Genomic DNA, 23,014 nt, shown 5'->3' with positions numbered 1-23,014 from the left:
TTTATTCAGCGATAATAGAATTGCCGGCCGACGGGCACGAACCATCGACCTATATATATATATTATATATATATATAATATATATATATATATATATATATATATATATATATATTATATTATATATATAGATGTATATATATATATATATAATTATATATATATATATATAATGTGTGTGTGTATGTACGCATGCACGCATACACGGTGCCCGCTTATTTGTTTCGTCACACAAGTTAATATATCATTTATATTTCTTAATCTTATTATACTGCCATAGAAGAGCTCCTTGCAGTGTAGTAAAATATGAAGTTAATTGTTTATCTACCTTTAGCTGTTTCTTTCTCTTCAGTAGCAAAGCGCAAACACACGCAACATCAACAGTAGTTATCCATGTTGACACTGTTAGAAATTCAACCTTGGAGAGCAGAAATAGTTTTCATACTGTTCTCCAGCAATCAGAACAATGAACTTAGTCCTCCAGTCCTCGAAACTGTTCTTCAGTTGTCAAAATACTCAGCATTTTGCCCCAACCCCCGAAAGGGTAACCCCCTAAATAGGCCACCCTTTACATAGTGTCTCGTCTGCGGGTACCTAGTACTTTTCCACTGAAAGTGTCCCTACCCTGCGCGGGCAGCCTCACGGCCATCGATGCAGGAAATGTGTTTATGAGTAAATATTCAAAGCAAATTTGTACAAATATCCAGCTGACCGAAACCCTACTCGTAAAACTACACAACTTTCGACCTAAATTCCTGCGTAGGCAAACTTTCCTCCCAAGGGAGAGCGGAAAATCTTAGCAATGCATAAAAGATGAACATAATGAACCCGAAACTCTCTTAAAACTGTTGTTGCGTTCTGCTTAGTTAAGGAGACTTCCGTCTTATGCGACATTTTATCATTTTATATTTCTCGAAGGACTCCTACTTTTTTCATTTTTTGGCGGGATGATGAGAGAGAGAGAGAGAGAGAGAGAGAGAGAGAGAGAGAGAGAGAGAGAGAGAGAGAGAGAGAGAGAGAGTCACCATGTTATCTTTCCGTTAAATCATCCTCCATGAATTCAACCTCATTTTTTTTTATAATATGCTTTTTCCCCTAAAATGTTTATTTCCATGCTTCCATGTATTTGGTTAAGTCCGTACTTCATACTCGTATCTTGGACATTCACTGAAAAATATGCTTGACATTTCCATGTGATCTTAAATTCTGTACAGATGTGTGGTACTGCTCATATAATAGCCATCAAACACGCATTGCAGTACTAATAAATGCTACACGCGCTTTAAGAAAGTAGTTGTCTTACATATCATAAAAGTTTCAAACATTTAAGAAAGAAAATAGTTGTCTTAACTATAGACTTTAAACATTTAAGAAAGTAGTTGTTTTAATTATAAAGACTTCAAACATTTAAGAAAGTACTTAACTATAATGAATTTCTAACATTTAAGAAAGTAGTTGTCTTAACTATAAAGACTCCAAACATTTAAGAAAGTAGTTGTCTTAACTATAAAGACTCCAAACATTTAATAAGAAAGTAGTTGTCTTAACTATAAAGACTCCAAACATTTAATAAGAAAGTAGTTGTCTTAACTATAAAGACTCCAAACATTCATTAAGAAAGTAGTTGTCCTTAAACTATAGACTTCCAAACATTTCTTAATAGAAAGTGAGTTGGTCTTAACTTATAAAGACCTCCAAACATTTTAGCAAGGAAAGTAGTTGTTCTTAACTATTAAAGACTCCAAAACATTTAGCCAGGAAAGTAGTTGTCTTTAACTATAAAGATCCAAACATTTAGCAGAAAGTAGTTGTCTTAACTATAAAAGACTTCCAAAACATTTAAGAAAGTATTGTCTTACTATAAAGAAACTAACATTTGAAAAATCAGCAAAAGTTTATTTTACAACTCCATGCCTTCACACGGAACTATAGCTATCAACCCGACCCCCCCCCCCCCTTTTTTTTTTAAGTCTGATAGTAAATGATACACGAACGATTAAGGGAAGATACAGTAAATTTAACACTTGGGCAAATGCTTGGGCCACACAGTACTGTTTTATATAACCTGCACAAGTACAGGAAAATTAATGGAAAAAATAGATTGAAAACATTTGAAGATCCTTTGCTGGAATAAAAACAATAATATTTTTGGTATATATATATATTATATATTTATTATATATATATATATATATATAGTATATATATATGTGTATATATATATATATATATATATATATATATATATATATATATATATATATATATATATATATATATATAGGCTGCATACACCATGCAGATATAATTAAAAGTCAATTCTAACAAAGAAACGAAGTAAAACGTTTGTCTTTTCTTCCGAATTTTGGTACAGTCGCAATTACACCGAGTTTGGAGGCATCATAAAAGTGGAACATGACATCGGATATCTTAAGGACATTAAAATTCATAATTATGCTTTCATGCAACACTTCATGATCATTAATAATGTACCACCTGACTCTTATGACTCGAGTTGTACCATTCATATTTACTCGTGAAAAGTGACACTATTCATTTCTAGTTCATCTTTCAGCTGCACTCTTACCAACGCAAGAACAAAGGGGGCAACATCCTTTCGTCATTGTGTCTGATATCAATCTATAATAATCAAATCAGAGAATCGGATCTTGTTTTGTCCTCCTCGCGTAACTGTTGGGGAGACATGACGCAGCCACCCACCCCTGCAAACCAGTTTGTCCGTAGGTAGGGGAACGGGAGAGTAGGGGAGACAGCCACCCCATGCAAACCTATTTGTCCGCCCCAGGTGGGAGCGGGGTAAGTAGGGGATCGGGAGGGCGAGACAGCATCCCCGCGCCCCATCAAGCTCGTGATGAAATGATGACACTGTAAGCACATATTTCTTTCCTAACAAAAAGAATATGGTGAACAAATATGTTTGATTTAATGAAATGATTCTCGACACTGTCAGCAAACATTTCTTTCCTAATAAAAACCAATACATTAAACAGATGTCTATGCTGTGAGAAATTTACTATGGACTCGCGGGTATTACATTCTTGTCCTCTTAATGCTTTTCTGATTTCCCTATATCTGATAACGATCGCTGATGTGAAAAGATTAATCTTCTTACGCGTTTCCTTCCCTTCAAAGCACAGTATGGAATTGAACTACAATAGCCAGCACTTGGACGAAATTCTCACTTTCTTAGAATTTGAATACACTTTTCACCTTAAACCTTGCCATTCAAACTCGAAAATATAAGAAAAATAATAAACTTCCTCCAAGAAAAAAGCAAAAGTACAAAAGAACTAAAGACTCCTATTCTGCAGGAGCTACGACACTGACAAGAAAGCACTAAAAGACAATTATAATAATAAATTATAAGAAGCAACTTATTCTGAAAACGTACAAGGGCCCTCCAGAGAGGGAATCATCCCTGTGGATGGCTCTACATAAAACCAAACAAGTAAACAAAAGTTTTACGTCATTTCACTTCCGACTTCAATATTATGATGAAAATCATACCCATATATACTGTGATGTCTAGAAGTCCTGTAACCGATCTGTTCATTACTGTATGCATACAGGACTGATAAATGTTTCTAATAAACATCATCTAGCAGGATATCGTTAGAATTTCTATAAATCACCTTTTCTCGACGTTCAGTCAATTTTCTGACAAGTGTCAGGAATAACGTGTGTGTTTGTGTGGCACACTCAAGTTTTTTTTACCCAAGATGCTAAAGAGCTCTTTAAGAATGGCAGGGGAGCAAATACTGACTTTCCTCTTCGCGCAAATTGCCAAAACACGCCCGGCAATTTTCTCCTCTTCATTCCAAGGCCCCGAGTTTTCGTTTTGAAAACAGAGTGGCAAAAAATGAACCCACAGAAAAGAAAGGAAAGTGCTTGCGTTTTCCTTCTCTCTCTCTCTCTCTCTCTCTCTCTCTCTCTCTCTCTCTCCAAAAGTAAACTCGGTAGATGGCGCCACATAAAAGGCGGCGGCGGCTTGCTTCCTCTTCAGGAGTGGGGAGGCGTTGGCGGCTCTTTGCAGCAGCGAACTGAAGAGGGCTTTATAAGTGCTATACGGCGACGCGTCGGCAGATGGTGGTGTGTTCCAACAGGTTTCTATTTCCTCGGAGGGGCGGCCTGTCAGTTCCCTGGAGGGAGCGGTCCTTCTGATATGGTTGTCAGGCCTTCAACTCTCCTGACAGCTGCCGCCCCGCTCCTCAACACAAGAATCTTCCAAAATCGAAATTGTGTCATCGCGCATTTTATTCTCGTAATGAAAAATGTCACGGGCACAGGGGGACATTTTAAATAATCCCTTTATGGGCTTATAAACTCTCTCTCTCTCTCTCTCTCTCTCTCTCTCTCTCTCTCTCTCTCTCTCTCCTGGTAAGCAAAACTACGGAGTTATCTGAGTAAACGATCCCAACAACAAAAAAAAAGTTATAAAAACACTCATTACGTTCCTTCAGCAACAACAAAAAACAAAATAATTCCAAATTTGTGTTGCAAATGTAATGAAAAAAAAAAGTGTAACGAGTTTACAAGGCCCAGTGACGGCACAGAGTAATTTATTAACAAAGTAAATTCGATAATCAAAATATTACATTAATTCCGAACTTTCGTGACTAGAAACGATGCATTTACCTGCTAGTTTCAATACGGTGAAATACCGTTATTACTCAACTACCTTTTAGAACTTCAATATAACGACTTTTAGAGATTCCTTTCGCGAAAATTTAGAATTTAATAATGGCCACCAAACATGGATTACTGAATATATATATATATATATATATATATATATATATATATATATATATATATATATATATATATATATATATATATATATATACTCCCCGCTCTGTCAGCGTGGAATCAGAGGAATTTGTTTCTGGTGATTAGAAATTAATTTCTCGACATAATATGATTCTGATCCCACGATAAGCTGTATGTCCCGTTGCTAGGTAACCAATTGGTTCCTAACCACGTAAAAATATCTAATCCTTGGGGCCAGCCCTAGGAGAGCTGTTAATCAGCTAAGCGGTCTAGTTAAACTAAGATATACTTGTGTATATATATATATATATATATCTATATCTATATATATATATATATATGATATATATATGTATGTATATATGTATATAGTATATATGTATGTATATATATATATATATATATATATATCATACATACATATATAACATATACTATATAATATGTATATATTATTATGCATATATTTATATATGAGTATAATTATATAAATATTTGTACGTAAATATATACACCTATATATATACATATATATTTATATGAATGTGTATGTATCTACCGAGCTTCCATTTTCGCTGCAAACCGTATTTTAACCAGTACTTTGATCATTCAAATGATATACATTTATTCAAAACTTTAATGATCGCATGAACAACTAAAATACATTCACACTGGGTACTTCAGCTAGGCTGAATATGTTCCCGGGCTCCCTTTCCAATTCTCGTTTATTTTAGTTAGTTCGTCTCTTCACAGAGATAGCTTTTAAAATTTCCTCTCCGGGCAACTTCCTGGAATAGGAATGAACATCAAAGGCTGTTCCCTCTGTTTCCTCAGTTTAACTCGGCGACATTTTGCAACAGAATTTACCCTATTAATAGCTTCAATTAAACACTTGACTTATGTCAGTACCTCTCCATAAGAACGAGAAGTAAAACTTTTCTTTAAAGAGCAGTTAGCTGTTTCATAATCATTTCGCTTAAAGTTGCAAAACTCATTCATACTCTTAATTGCAGAGAGAGAGAGAGAGAGAGAGAGAGAGAGAGAGAGAGAGAGGAGAAATGCGTTGATTCTACTGATTCGTGTAAAGTTTTACTGCGAATGAAATAGTTCAGATTGGTCGAAGAATGTTATCCTGATTTTGTTTTAATGATTTTGTTAATAGAAAAAAAAAAACTCTATTTGTTATCAAAACATACCTTACTTATTTACGCTTATGTTCTGCTAGAAAATAGTTAAATATTTTCGGTAAAAAGGAGCAAAGAGAACACAGTGCCGCGCTTTTTTGTTACGGTCCAAACATCCAAATTTGTACGTAAAGACCTAATTTGTAATTATAACGAGACCTTCTGGAAGTTTTCCAGAATTCCTCTTCAGTCATAAACTGAAATAGCATCTTTCCTAAAGATAGTGACCTTCAGCAAGGTTTGGGGGTCGTTATCCAGGACTGATATTTCTTGGGGGTCGTTATCTAGGACTAATATTTCTTGGGGATCGTTATCTAGGACTAATATTTCTTGGGGGTCGTTATCTAGGACTAATATTTCTTGGGGGTCGTTATCTAGGACTAATATTTCTTGGGGGGTCGTTATCTAGGACTATTTCTTGGGGGTCGTTATCTAGGACTAATATTTCTTGGGGGTCGTTATCTAGGACTAATATTTCTTGGGGGTCGTTATCTAGGACTAATATTTCTTGGGGGTCGGTATCTAGGACTAATATTGGAAATGGTCGTCACAAAATTGTTACCCTTTTGGCTAATAATATCGTTCGTTTTAATAATGTTTACTCTCTGGTTATATTTAACATTCTGACTATATTCATATTCAATTCCATAGCCGAAGGGACATTAGGGAAAATATGCAAAAGTTTGTTATCATCATAAATAAGCAAATGTACCTACAATAGTGGATCTTCTAACCATTTTCGGTAAAAAGGAGTGAAGCTTAATTTTTTACTACAGCGTTAATAACTTTTTATTAGCACTGATAGTGTGTAGTGCTATTCAGTTACATCTAGAAAAGATAATGTGTTGATTACAAAAAACGGCTCACTGTAAAGATATTACACATGCGAGGTTTGAAACTGACCCGGTGGCAGTTACCGAACTTCAAATCCAGTTATTAAGGAAGAGTTAAGATTGTAAGCGCTACAATGACTGACGCAAAGTGCCCAAAGGAGTAACTCCTAATACCCAGCTACCTAATATAAGGCAGAATCGTATATTACATCAAAATAAACTCAAGATTGACATATGAGATTGTGTACCAGTAGGTTTGACTATTACATGTTCACAGCGACTGAATTCAAAAAGTAAATAACCAAGCAGTATAATATAGGAGTCGGGGCTTGGTTTGGAAGTTAGAAGAAGACTGGGTCATAATTCGACCTTCTCGTGTTTACGTCTGGGACGCGAGACCTAACTTTGACATAAACAAGAAGAAAATGGAAAGAAAATCTAATTTCCAAATCAGAGAAGCTAATTTGATCCGACGAAATCCACCTCTCGCCTTCTCTTTGAAGGCGGAAAACCTTTCCTTTACCATTGGAGGGGCTATCCAGTGATGTTCTATGGGACAAGCAACGTGGGGGAAAACACGATTTCACTCTCGAGTCTTCACGGGAAGATACGGGAGGGTATGGGAGGGTATGGGAGGAGCGAATGATGCTACAGAAGGGTCACAAGGAATGGCGTTTTCTTTGATGCTTGAGAACGCTATTTTTCTTATACGGCGTACCTCTTCAGAGTTTAGAAATCTAATAACCAAGATAAGAGACCTGAATTATCTTCTTCCAGCGTGTTCATTTTCCACAAGGGCTACAAGGGAGAAAAAAATATGGACGTTTTGCGGTAAGTGAAAGGAAAAAAAAGGTAATAAAAAAATGAATTTCTATGAAAATTCTCTGCAAGCGGCTTAATTATGTTTACCTGGTTTCTCGAGGTCTTAATCCGAAATGAAATGAAAATGAGCACATGGCGGGAGTCACCATTTCCCTCGAGATATCGAAGCTGATTAGTTTTTCGTTCCAACAGTCAGGTCAGATAACCGATAAAATCCCTCCTACGGGAAAAGAGTGGAGTGTCCATCTAACTATCTATCTATCTATCTTCTATATAATACTAAATCTCTCTCTTGTTTGTGTGTTTGAATCCAAACTGGAAATCCCGGAGGCTCCTGGGAATTCCAGAGCTTACATCTCCCTCCTCGCCCTTCCCCTCCCCTTACTCTCCCCCTACCCCGTAAACAGGGTAAAGTGACCCAGCGGGCCACGGGTGATCTAGACAAGATACAAGCCATGATGTAGTACATGTATGCAGAGGTATGGAAATGCTACTTTTTCCATCACAACAGACAAGGCCACGGGTGGTATAGTATTCTTCTATAGTTTACCAGGGTTCAAACTCCATTAGAAGGAATAAATCTAATGACAGGATAATTATGTAATTACACATTAGTGTTTGGTTTATATATGTCAGAAGACAAGGTGCCGTGCTGAAAACTTTCGTGATGTGGGGTTTTATGAAAAAGGCGAAAACCTGTTGAATAAATGGAAGCAGAAGTTCGATGAGCGATGTTAATTAACCAAAGTTTTCCTCGAAATAAGAAGCTGCAGAGAGACCCATGAAACTTCGTACAAAGATTCTTGGATTTAAAAAAAAAATAAAAATAAGAAACTTTGTACGACCAATGAATTACATATCCTAAAAATACTGACCTATCTTTCGATTCTTTTTCCATCACACTGTTTATCTTCACAGTTTCAATACACATTGCTCCATATATTCAAACATTTATTTCAAAAATCTACTTACGCAACTTAATTCCGCTTCCAACTAGTTAAATACTCGTTAAATAACCTCACCTTACATTGTCGAGACGAATTGTAAAACGACAAATGACTGATCTGCGATTTCCTTCCTCTACTCCCCCTGTCATGTATCTTTGCCTTCATTTAATCCAATGTCTATTCCAAATAATTGTATAAAGTGATATCTAAGATTCGTAAGCATTCATTAAAATGTTCGTTATACGTCTCAGGCATTTCTTTTACCATCACGGCAGTACTTCTGCACACAATCAGTTTCAAACGTTCCTCGTACACCTTTTGGTTATACCAGAGATCCAGAAACTTTTAATTAACACTAATGAATTATGTAATATGGTCTATGACCTTCCATATTCCAATCTATTATCATCAAATGTCAAGACATTCCAAAGCTCATCATTCAATGTCAGACATTCCAAAGCTCATCATCAAATGTCAGAAATTCCACACGCCGTCATCAAATGTCAGACATTACAAAGCCCATCATCAAATGTCAGACATTCCACACGCCGTCATCAAAAATGTCAGACACTCCACATTCCGTCATCAAATGTCAAGACATTCCACAATTCCATCGTCAAATGTCAGACATTCCACATTACATCTCCGCATTCCTCAAATACCAGACGTTTTCAGTAACATGATTCGGAGATGTTACACAAAAATCTCGAGAGTACATATATAGCTCGAGAATGACTGTATTTGCAAAATTTTCAGTTGATGTCTATCCGAATTAATTGTGCTAGCTCACCTAAGATGCAGATTAATTAGCGTGTAATGCCCTAATCATTATACTCTTTCATTCCGCAGCTCATCTCTCAAATGTCTTTTCTTTCCCCAGGACTATCAGGTGGACCTGTACCTACGACAAGCCTGGGTCGACGAGCGACTCAACCATGCAGACATTATGCAGCCACTGGATCTCAACGACCCCAATTTAGTGAAGGCCATTTGGAAACCGGAGGTTTATTTTCCGAACGCCAAACAAGCAGAGTTCCAGTTCGTGACCGTGCCCAATGTCCTTGTGAGGATTAATCCCATGGGCGAAATACTCTACATGCTCAGGTTTGTCTGCAATACTTACTCGAACTGCAATGTTTTTCACGTAAGCCGTTTAGCAAATCTTAATATATATATATATATATATATATATATATATATATATATATATATATATATATATATATATATATGTATGTATGTATGTATGTATGTATGTATGTATGTATGTATGTATGTATGTATATATATATATATATATATACTATAAAAACTATATATATAAATTATAAATTATTACATATAGAGGTATATGCATACATATATACACTACTAAAAAATGTAAATGAGCACGAATTGAAACAGCATTCAAACAATTATATATTTACTGCAAATATTGGTAACATATTGAATAACTAAAATTTCAACTGTGGGTGTTGTCTTCCTTTTGCTTCCCCTGGCCATGCTTCTGATCAGTCGACGGATCATGTCCTGGGGCAGGTTGTTCCATTCCTCGACAAGAGCCTGCGAATGCTCCCTGCCTTTGTTGTGGGGGGTTTGGGGGTCTGAAGAAACTCTTCTGTACAATAAATTCCATACGTGTTTAATTTTCTGAGGTCTGGCGACCGAGCTGGCCACACCATCACTTCGATTCCTTGTCGATTCAAAAAATACTGTATCACTCTGGCAGTGTGAGGACGGACATTATCGTGCATCAGCATGAAGTTATCACAGACTGCCCCAGCAAATGGTCTGACAATGGGTTCTGGAATCTTATCATGATACCTTATGGCTGTCAAAGATCCTCCATTAATCACATGCAAGTCGGTGCATCCCTCCGAGCAGATTCCACCCCAACCCATTAAAGATCCTCCACCGTACCTGTCATACTAGACAATTTTGTATACAGCATATCGTTCGCCCGAGTGTCTCCACACGGTAACACGTTGGTCACGAGTAAAAACGTGGTATCTGCTCTCATCAGTAAAGAAAACAACCGCCAGTGACAGAGCCGCAACTGCCAATTCTGGTGATCATGTCCAAATGCCAGACGGGCTGCTTGGTGCTGCGGGGTGAGTTCTGGGCCATCTTACAGGGCGTCTGCTCCTCAAGCTAAATTCATGCAGCACGTTCCTCACTGTCTGATCATTAATACGCCTTAGATTAGCCTGATGGAATGCCATTTGGATGCCTCAAGCAGTTGACTGATGGTTTCGTAGAGCTAACTTGTGGGTCGTCTGCGACCCTGTAAAGGAAGCCTACTATGCCGCAACCCTAGCCTAGCAACAACACTTCTGGATACACCCAGCCTGTTGGTTACATTCCTTCGTGAAAGACCATCCTCCAACATCTGGACAACCCTTGCTACCTCCGATTCCTTTAAGTGCCGCACAGCACATTTCACAAGCATGGCAAGGCAAAACAAAGATAAGGAAGGACCTGAAAATACTTGGAGTCATAAAGAAAACAAGGATCTTAAAAGCAGTAACAGTATTTCCTAGCTTGCTGTCATTTACTCTATTACAGGAAAGATAAAGAAAAACTCCCCTTCAATATTTTTAACAATATATACGTATATATATTATATTATATATATATATATATATATATATATATATATATATACATATATATATATATATATATATATATATATATATATATATATATTTGAAATTTTAGTTTATCCTATCCAGAAACAAAATAGCTGAGAGTTTCCTATTTTTCCACCCCAGCTGCTAACCACAGCACTTGACTAATAACCAGGTGCATAATTCAACGATTGTCATATAGGATTTTTAGGGAATGCCCTATTCTCATTCGCTCCTCATTCGGTTCGGGACCTAAAGCTAGTTGTCAAGTGAGATCATCGAGCAACACTTGTGCTTCCAGAGAGAGAGAGAGAGAGAGAGAGAGAGAGAGAGAGAGAGAATTAAAAATGCAAAAATGAAAATCTAAAATCAAAGCGCACAGCCTGAATTATGATCAAGTCTACAAAGTATTATGATATAATCTGATAATCGAGAGATTTTTAGCCCTTTTAAAACGAAAACCTTTAAAACGAAAACTAAAACAAAAAAAATTAAAATAAAAAACGTCGGCCCACAGAGCCTTTACTGCAGTAGCCATTAAGGCCACCATTAAGTGAAGACGAACCATAACATCGGCCCCCCAGCCCCCCTCCCGATAAGTAAAATTATTTTCTAATGAAAAATTAGGAAAACTTTGAGCTTACGTCGTGTTTTATCTTCGTTTCTCACCAGACTTTGTCAAAAGACGTCGATAAGTTTGGTCGACCAACAGGAAGTCGGGATTTTCTTCAAGTATTTTGAAATTTTCATTTTCCTGGGGAAATTTTCAGTGCCATCATGGCATTGTTAATAAACTCGGTGATGGCGCTAAATATCAGTTAACACATCCTTTTCTTCGGGACAGTTTAATTTGCATTTTGCTAGATACTTACTTCTATCCGTACGTAAGATGCCACTTAGCGCCAACCCTCAAGATATCTATCTTTAGATTTTGAGCTCCTTGGTTTTGGCTTGGTTTGTATGGTGTTTTTACGTCGCATGGAACCAGTGGTTATTCAGCAACGGGACCAATGGCTTTATGTGACTTCCGAACCACGTCTAGAGTGAGCTTCTATCACCAGAAATACACATCTCTGACCCTTCAGTGGAATGTCCAAGAATCGAACTCGCGACCACCGAGGTGGCAGCCCAAGACCATACCGATCACGCCACTGAGGCGCTATGAGCTCCTTAGGAAAGTTAAGTTCTACCAGTTATGCTGTTATATGGGATTCATTATTTTCAGTGATATCTATTGGCGTTAAGAGCCATATGTAGGACGCTGTGTTCCTTCTGAAAGTTTGTAAGTTTGTTTGACATGCAACCGCTTTACTATAAGTGTAGGTTCGCAATGGCACACATTTTCAGTAAGAGCAGTAATTCTACTACTGAGTGATGACACTGAGGAAGGAAATATATATCCTTATATTACTGTTTGACAATTAATATCTGATGGTAGTATTGGCTTTCTCAGACATAACTCTTACAATAAGTGTCAAAATTGTAAACTAATTCGCTATGCTTTGTTTAAAACACATTAAGACTGGTCGATTTTATACCGACCTGCTGGAAATGAACACACAATCCATGATATCCACTTAGAAGAGCTAATCCTGGAAATTGGGATACAAATGGCTGGAGTGCTAAGTCCCAAATTCTTTCATGGGACCTTTAAGGTTCATTCAGAAGTGCCCTTGGCTTTCCCTCGAGAGTCCTGGGTTCGACCTTGATGGGAGGTGCATATCCATATAGGTGTTAATCAGATTTTTTGCAATTCTATTTCAAGTTAGACGTCACATGAGGATGTAAAAATCTATCATCATTATCCAGATATGAGCTTACATGCAAGTACCGTCAATGAATGACATTGCTCTTGAAATATGTTGATCCAAAATTACTAGTAAGTTTCACATCACAATACATAACAACTGCCAATCTTCAATCAAGCATCATCGCCCCATATCCCTGTTCCTGCAGCTGGGAGAAACAGAGCAATAAAGTGAATACGACAACGTATTTATGGCAAGGGGGTTGAATGTAGCCCGTGATGCCAAGTAAACATATACTCACACGGAATTATGCAAGGCCACTCTGCAACTAGTATTTTGCGACTGACGACAAAGTCCTATTCCATATTCTCTTCGTATACGACAGGGTCTTACATAACCGTTTCTGATTTGGACTCCAGAGAATTTTAATTCAACGGGAAATTTTACTCTCAAATTTGGAATGGCAATGGGTATGGCAATGGGTAACCGTTATCTCCACTATTTGGTCATTTGTATTGGAAATTATTTGTATTTGAAATTTGTGGAAAGCAAAATATTAAACAAAATCTTTCGGGTACGTTGACGACATAATGTGTTTACCAAAACTTTGTTAAATGAATTAATTACATACGAATAGAGGCAAGATAAACTTAAACATCTTGACTTTGTATTAGACACACATTAAAGGGGCATAAATCACATTTTATGACAATAGAAATTAAACTTAACGAAACCTGTTTGCGTTACCATATAATAATGATTTCAAAGATATCCCCCATCTACTTGAGAATTTTTGAGTTAATGTGGCATTTCAGAACATAAAAACACACACATACATATATATATAATATATATATATATATATATTATATATATATATATACTAAGTTTATTTAAATATACATATACTTACTGCATATCATTATAATCACTCTGACAATCTTGTTATATATCTAACTACCATAGGAAAAGGACAAGTATTGTAAATCCTCACCAGTGTTGGCTTTATTGCTAAACCATTTTCAGAGGACTGATAGAATGTGGGTTAGAAATTCGCAATGTATAAGCAAGCAAGACTAATACGAACATACAGACGGCTGGAAACCAAATATGCACACCTACCAAGTCCTACAATCATTGGTGACAGGTCAACTTCTACAAATCCAATTGTATGGATTCACCATTTCCCTTTTCCTTGTCCATTAGCTACCTTCCTTAAAATTTATACATCCTGCATACTTCTTTTGGAATAAATGGATATGCTTGCCTTGACTGATATTCATATTCTTACTAATAGTATGTTGAATCTTTCCTTTGCATTATTAGAATATAAATATACATATTTACACAAGTATACCATATGCATATATATACATAAAAATATATGCGTATATCTACATAAATATATATATATATATATATATATATATATATATATATTAATATATATATATATATATATATATATATATATATATACACACACACACACACACACGATAAAAGCAAATAACGTGTTAACATTTGTAGTCAATAGTTTCTCCATATTTCCCTTTTTTGATGAAGTGATGAGAGATGTCGAAGTGAGATGTAGCCAATTTATGACATCGAAAACACAGAATAAAAATGGAATATTGAGTGGGTGATGCTTACAAATCATATAGCATTAATCTGTCAAACCAAACTGCGGCTATAGAGACTAGGCAGTCTGAAAATCTTATGAAAGTCTGAAGAGAATGTTAGCGCTATTAAGAAAACGAGGACAAATGGAAGCCAAGAAGGACAGTAAACACAAACTCAGTTTCAAAAGACTTTCTCAAAACCAGAAGGTTAAAACCCTCCAGAATGACCTTGTTCGTGAAAAAAGGAAAATAACGGGCATAACAACTGGACCTACACAATACCATATGACTTGGGAATGCCTTTTAAGAAAAAAAAAATTCCTGATGGCTAGTCGACCACAATGTCTTGCACCCAGTTCGAAATGTATCGGGTATGCATCTTATTATATATTTATATATATATATATATATATATATATATATATATATATATATATATATATATGTATATCATATACATACATATAATATATAATAGTATATATATATATATATATATATATATGTATATAATATACATACATAAAATATATAATAGTATATATTATACATGAATATATATAGAGAGACGAGAGAGAGCGAGAGAGAGAGAGAGAGAGAGAGTATATCTCAGCCTTTCAGCTTGGTTTCCCCACCATCTGTCAAAACAACTCATGGAAGATCCAAACCTTCGGTCGACTGGCCACGAAAAACAATCATATTTTCCTCAGAAGTTTATAATAAGCACAATCGCTTGATGCGTTTTCCAAGGCAAAAGGAGGAAGTGACAACTACAAGTATTAAATTGTTCAGCTGGTTTTACTTTCTTAAGACAGCGATTTACTGATCGCATCTTTAAACATCTAAATATAAACATATAAATGTCCTAATGTCTCGAGTAATGAGCATTTCCATAAAAATGCGAGGAAGTCGATTAGTTGAAAAGGTCTTTATGGCCACTTAAAAACAAACATACCTACAATAGAAGTAAACATATATATATATATATTATATTATATATATATATATATATATATATATATAATATTATATGTGCGTGCGTGTGTGTGTGTGTGACAGAGAAAGCAGGCGAGTCAGCCAAAGTGATAAAATGCACAGGGAGCAGGAGCAGGAACAAACATGGCGAAGTATTACACTTTATTCCGACGCGTTTCGAATTCAGCTAAATGCATCCTCAGGGTCTGTACAATAAATAATGACCAACATAAATTAAATGAATTTGCAAGTTGTCCAAAAATCATTTACGAACTAGTTTAAATGAAAACAATTCCATATTTTTACATAGGTAAAAATACGCTAACAATTGACAAAACAACACGAGAAATTAAAAGCACATATGCTAATTAAAAGCTCAGACAGAAAAAAAAATTTAAAATTAGTAAAATACAAAGTTAAAAAATATTTGAGGAGCGCTGGGAGTCGACCTACCATGGCAAGAGATAAACAAAAACTAAATGAATGTTAAACAAAAACACCAACGCGGAACCAGAGGAATTTATTTCTCGATAAAATGTGGTTCGGATCCCACAATAAGCTGTAGGTCCCATTGCTAGGTAACTAACTGGTTCCTAGTTACGTAAAAATATCTAATCATTCGGGCCAGCCCTAGGAGAGCTGTTAATCAGCTCAGCGGTTTGGTAAAACTAAGATGTACTTAACTTTTATACAAAAACAACAAACTGAGAAAGATACAAGGGGGTGGAGGTGGACTAGTTGTTCAACTGCGGAAGAAGCTGTTTGATGAAAAGACTCTCGAGGACCAATAATTCAACCCATGAGGGTTCGCATAGACTGCCACAAGGGAGTTAGTTTCCGTACTGGATGTTCACTATCAAATCCCGAACAGCCCACTGTAAACATAGTAAAAAATGTAAAGTTCTCATTAACATGATTTTAATATTGTGGATCAAAATTCCAGCCCAAATGAATCATTGCTCCTCGAGAGTCTTTTCATCAAATAGCTTGTTCCGCAGTTGAACAACCAGCCAATCTCCACTCCCTTGTATCTTTCTAAGTCTATTGTTTTTGTATAACATTCATTTCCTTTTGTTTATCTCTTGCCAAGGTAGGTCGACCACCAGTGCTCCTCAAATATTTTTGAACTTTGTATTTTACTCATTTTTTTTTTTCTGTCTGAACTTTTAAGTAGCATATGTGCTTTAAATTTCTCGTGTCGTTTTGTCAATTGTTAGTGCATTTTTACCTATGTGTGAAGCTTTGGTTTTCATTTTATCTAGTTTGTAAATGATTTTTGGACAACTTGCAAATTAATTTAATTTATATTGGTCATTAATCGTGTGGTCTTATGGACTCTGAGGTGATGGCGTTTGTAAATGATTTTTGGACAACTTGCAAATTAATTTAATTTATATTGGTCATTATCTATTGTCTAGACTCTGAGGATGCATTTATTTGAATGCCAAAGGCGTCAGAATATAGTGTAATACTTCGCCATGTTTGTTCCTGCTCCTGCTCCCAATACATATATATATATCATATATATACATATACATTTTTTCCTTCGTGGCAAAAACCTTTATTTATACATAGCACTGAGTTGCACATTCGCTAACATTTTTATGCACAAATTTGAGAGAGAACTGCTGGACAGTTGTCCCTCTCTTTTAAACCCTTATTTTATCGCCGATATGTGGATGACACTTTTGTTCTTTTTAAGGACCATTTGCACTGTGACTCGTTCTTGCAACATGCCAATTCTTTACATCCCAACATTAAATTTACGTATGAATTGGAAAACAACAACCAACTGCCTTTCTTATATACGATTGTTATCCGTGACGACGGCCGTTTTCACACAGGTATATTTCGAAAGGCAACGTTCACTGGCCTTGGTCTTAACTTTTATAGTTTTTGTTTTTTCAATTTTAAATTAAATTCGTTGCCTACCCTCCTCCACAGAGCCTTGACATTAACTTCTGATTGGAGTCTTTTCCACAAAGAAATCGGAATCCTTTACGATTATTTTAAATCAAATTGTTACCCTCCTAATCTCTTTATGAAATATGTCAGGAAAACTCTGGAAATTTCAATTTCATCCTCCAGCAGCAATACATTTGGCCCAGAAACTCAAATTTTATATACGATTTCCTTATATGCATGACACATCTTTTTCACCTCACTTAAGGAGAATTTTAATCAATCATTTTCCAGCTGTTGATGTTAATTTTATCTTAATGAACCCTAGAACTATCAGTAATATGTTGCGTCATAAAGAGAGATTAAGTCTTTTAATGCAATCCGGCGTTGTCTACATTTATACTTGCTGCCGATGCAATAGGCAGACTTACGTTGGAAACACGCGCCGCTTGCTTAAGGTGAGATGTGATGCACATATGGGCATTAGTTTCCGTGGGTGTAAACTGTCCAACCCAGAACTATCTAACATTAGAAATCATGGGAAATTTTGTAAAAATAGTATAAACTATAAGGATTTTAAGATATTGTTATCAAGTCCATACGCACATCACCTTCCAATTTTAGAATCTCTAGCTATAAAGAAACTAGTTCCAACCTTGAACAACCACTCTTCATCTGTTCCCTTGTACATAGCTTAAACCAGGCCCTTCTTGTTTACTTTCGATGCGTTTCCCATACAGCAACCGAACGTCGTTGAGACAAGGTGTCTTTTTTAACTATTCCTAATTTTAATAATGCCTTTTTTATTTGTTTTTTTTTTATATTTCGCTTTATTTTATTTTCTTTTTTAGAGTAACTTGTATTTCAATGTTGTGAATTTCCTTGTGTTACTTTATTTAATGTGTTTTTTTTTATGTCAACAAAAATAATTTAATGCTGTATTGTATATCAGTTTATATCTTTTATTTTAGCCTGGATGATGAGACATTGGTCTCGAAACGTCGCAATGTGAATAAAGTGACATGTTTAATGCTGTCTTCTTCAACGCCTTCTGATATATATATATATATATATATATATATATATATATATATATATATATATATATATATATATATATATATATATATATATATATATATATATATATATCTAATATATATATATATATATATATATATATGGGTGTGTGTGTATTATATGTATGTGCGTGTGTATGTGTACGTATGTGTATATGTTTTTGTGTAGTATCTGCATGTGTACTTTTAACATCCTGTTTATTACATTGCTCTGCAATATTAAGGTTTCTTCACACTGTTTTAACCTCTGCCCCTAAGGCTTGTATAATGTTTTATCATTTCCCCCTTATTAAGAAAAGACTGATAAATAGGCCTTTCTCCTCCTATTTGACAATATGCTTTAAGCGTACAGAATCATTCGACTTACCAGAAAACGCTTTAACTTATGTATTACTCACAAATAACGAAAAACATTAGTTCACTATTACGTACATGGGAGCTACATGCATTAAAAATGTTTATTTCTTTCTTACTTGATCTCGTCACTCGGTCTTGGAATCTGATACCATATATATATTTCGTCTGGCAACAACCCTCTTCCAATTTCTATTCTCAATAGCAGTTTCACATTCTTCAGATTCTCTACTAATCTTCGCAAGATCTGATAAAACGACCACTCACCACCAATATTTGGTGACCAATTAACAGTTTTGCCTTATAATTCTTATTTCCATTGTTTGTATTTTGACACTAAGTTTACACGATATTCCCTTTCTCTTATTTTCATTTCATATACTACTGCTGCTCCCCTATAGCTCTTGGACATTTACAATCAAAGTACGAATTACTCTTTCAATTAACTTTCTAACGAGCCATTATCAAGTATTGGAAAAAAACAAGTTATTGGATGTTCCCAAAACTACTATCTTTATTGCTAAAAGGTATTTTGTCAGCATTTCATCCCGAAAATTTTCATACTCAAATTTGAAAGCTCTCTCTCTCTCTCTCTCTCTCTCTCTCTCTCTCTCACTCCTTCAGGCCATAGTGTTTTTTTTAACCATTTATTAGTTGCTCTTCTTTAAACACAGATCCATGTATTAACTTTCTAATCAGCTGAATCTCTTAACACTACCAAAAAAGGTGGGGCGGGGGGGGGAGGGGAGGGGCAACCTTGTTTCTCTTTCTAATACTGATACTTGGACATTTCCCTCTGTGATCTGCTCTGAATTTACACTCTTCACCCACCTACTTCACATACTACCTCAAATTGAAAGTTCTATGTATAGACTGTTAAATCAGCTTTTCTAGGACTTCTCCATTCATATACCTAATATCTTCAAAGTACAATTATTAGTTTGAGAATGTTCTAATAAAAACTAATCATATCGACTCAACGGACACTTTGATCCCACAGCATTTGTACACTTTTCTCCCTGAAGAACAAAACAAATGCGTTTCCTAATTTGCATCTCCAATTATTCCAACAAATCATACGGGCGAACTCCAAAAGCAAGAACCCGTGTACGTACGTGTACTACACACACACACACACACACACAGGTCAATGATATTAACCAGCACCGTTCTAAATTATTTTGCATAAAGATTCCTTCAGATTTTTTCACTCTTAGAATTTCAGCTTTTTCCTTAATCCTATCTAAGTCCTTATAGCAATTTACTTCATACTCTCCCACTAAACAATACAGTCACCCACTTAACAACAAAGTCATGAGGTAGAACAAGACTCAGGGCCAGGAGACATAATGCATGATATTTTGTTCCATGGAACATACACACACTATCTTATTCAGTGAACTGTTTTCATTGGCAACTTTTTTCCCCAAGACCAACCTATTACAGCATTTAATCAAATCTCGGGTTAAGTGACAAACAGAAGCAAGATTCCCCGTGCTCGCACGTATACTTAGGTTCAGAATGTGGGGTCTCTAAGCGATTGTCAGGAATAGGGTATTTTGGCCAAAGGCCAAGCACTGGGGACTATGAAGTCATTCATCATTGAAACGGAAATTGTCTGTATTAAGGTTTTGAAAGGAGTAACAGGAGGAAAACTTCGCAGTTCCACTTTGAATCTATTGTTGGGAAACGGTGGAAACCGGATGGACGAAAGATTATGAATAGAGGTACTACATTAAAAGGACTGAGAGAGGTTTCACAGCTAGGGCCGAAAGGACGCTGCAAAGAACCTTTCGTAATGCCTACATTTATATGCAGTGCACTGACAGCATTAAGGCCTGTCGACACTAGGAAACATTGTTTGCAGTTGCCTCTGTATTCTACTTTGCGATTTCAATGCACTCGAGGAGAGATATGAGATTGAAAAAGAGATGGGTAATAAGGAAGCTTTTTGAAAAAGGAGCGTGTCATGCCGACTTGCTTCTGGCGGCATAAAAATTAGATACATACATACATACATACATACATATACATATGCATACATTGTGCATGTGTACATATGCATATATGCATGTATACATGTATATATATATAAACATGCATAATTATACATGTGTATAATAGTACATATACACACTGAAATATTAAATGTTTTCCATTCTGGATGGGAAATAAGTATGCGGTAAAAAGTGTTTGCAAACTTTCCTAATGTGGAGAGGCCTGATAATTTGCGACGACCAATCTTTAATGAATAAGGTGCGGGCAAATACGGCTTCTATACACCAACAGCAGCGGTCTGACTTCTAACTTTTTTTTCTATACTAACATTTTCGTTTTAGATTTCTTAAAACTGAAGGTTTGAATACAGACAAAATGTATGTCTGTTACAATTATATATGTATGTACATATATATATATATATATATATATATATCTATATATATATATATATATATATATATATACACACACACACACACACACAACTTAACATATTTAACCAATATTAAGCCACAAATCACTTAAACTCGAGTCCGTTGTAATATGGGAATAACTTATATAAATGGGGAATTATAACAGGTAAGTGCATTTGCCTTGACTAGAATTCGCAGATATATATGAGTAGGTGTGTATGTTTAAATAAAAAAATATGTGTGTGTGTGTACGAGAGCGCGCGCGTGCGTCCCTTCAATCATTGACAAAAAGAGTTGCCTGATTCGTGCACCGTTCCCTTGAACAAATATCTTACGAAGGGGAAATCCGAAATATTTCACGTTGATATATTCTGTACTTTGTACTTTATGACCTCAATGGAAAGATTAATTACTCTAACTTGGTAAAAACGTCTGTCCCTCCTCCGACTTGCTGTAATTTATCAAGCAATGTAGACTTTCCGTGGAGATTCCCACGTTAAGCAGTTTATCGTGTTTCATTTAGCTAAAATCTTCGCATTATCATTTGGGCGTTGTTAATATATTTGATCGCTGCAAAACGGTGTTGTTTAAACAAATTCGCAATACGGATTACTTTTTGGAATGAATCACTGGACCATATTAAAACTGGACAAATTAATTTTGACGGGACCAGAAGGAAAAGCTGTATATTTAATTCCGAACTCTTCATTACGAAAACAAGAATCATATCTTTCTGCTGGTAATGTGACTGAAGACATTTGCCTTGAACCTGGGAAAATGACATCCATTGGAAAAGTGTTTATATCATTATGAAAATGAGAAACATAGGGAAAAGTAATCGAGATGAATCAAGGAAGAAACATTTGGACACAGGAACAGCAATATAAGTGAAAAAAGGAGGACGCCTCAAAGCATAATGTCGACAAATGATTTCTATATATCGTCAGACAGTACGTGGTATGATGCACCGTTTCATTTGGGCGCAGTTCACTTTCAGGTCGTCATGCTTTCAAAGTTGGAAACCAAATAATAGAATTTATAAGGGAATTCGCACTAAAACTCACGACGACGACACTGACTGGAAACCAAGGTTTTAATCTCAAACGAACCTTTAATGCAGTATTTTATATATTTTGAGTTCAGATTCCTCGCAGTCCCCTTATGTGCTTGTGTACTGATCCTTGCAATGAATTATTTATGGACGTCCAACGCCAAAGTAAACAAGGGACTTTTGAATATAGTCATGGTCTTTGTGTCAGCGGATGCATATGTAAATCTCGGTCATTGTATATTCATGTGATTTATGTTCATTCATTGTATATTCATGTGGATTTATGCAAATCCTGAGTTTGTAATAAAATGATGCTTTGCAAATTATCATAATGCACGCAAGGCGTCGAGTTAATTACGGCTACGTGTCTCTCCTAGGGGTAGAAAATCCTAGTCATATATACACAGTAATATACAAGGGGGAGATAATATTCATTTATTTCTCGGGTGCCTGGACTGATGCTGCCCTGACAAGCGGATCTGCTTATATCCTTTTGCCTTGTCTGCTTTCTCCTTGTTTACGAGTTAGCCCGAATAAACGTCTTAACGTTTACAAACCAACCAGGTCCAACACCTCCCTTTTTTCATACGGTCTATTGTTTACTTTTCTACCGGTGTAAGCGGGTCGCTAATGCTTATAGCAACTATTGATTTAAGGAACTA

At 35.8% G+C, this 23,014-nt stretch overlaps 1 protein-coding gene across 3 annotated transcripts in view; it reads left to right on the top strand.

Annotated features, from left to right (window-relative positions):
• LOC135195081 (glycine receptor subunit beta-type 4-like) overlaps window positions 1–23,014 on the top strand; it is a 706,022-nt gene that overhangs the window by 555,169 nt on the left and 127,839 nt on the right. For all 3 annotated transcript variants that reach the window (XM_064221459.1, XM_064221460.1, XM_064221458.1), the window contains exon 5: window positions 9,458–9,681. In XM_064221459.1, coding sequence (XP_064077529.1) covers window positions 9,458–9,681 — 224 coding nt within the window. The remainder of the gene's footprint in view (window positions 1–9,457; window positions 9,682–23,014) is intronic.

Source organism: Macrobrachium nipponense, chromosome 15 (assembly GCF_015104395.2).
Source record: "Macrobrachium nipponense isolate FS-2020 chromosome 15, ASM1510439v2, whole genome shotgun sequence".
Classification (NCBI taxonomy): domain Eukaryota; kingdom Metazoa; phylum Arthropoda; class Malacostraca; order Decapoda; family Palaemonidae; genus Macrobrachium; species Macrobrachium nipponense.
This window is presented reverse-complemented; position numbering and strand designations above follow the sequence as displayed.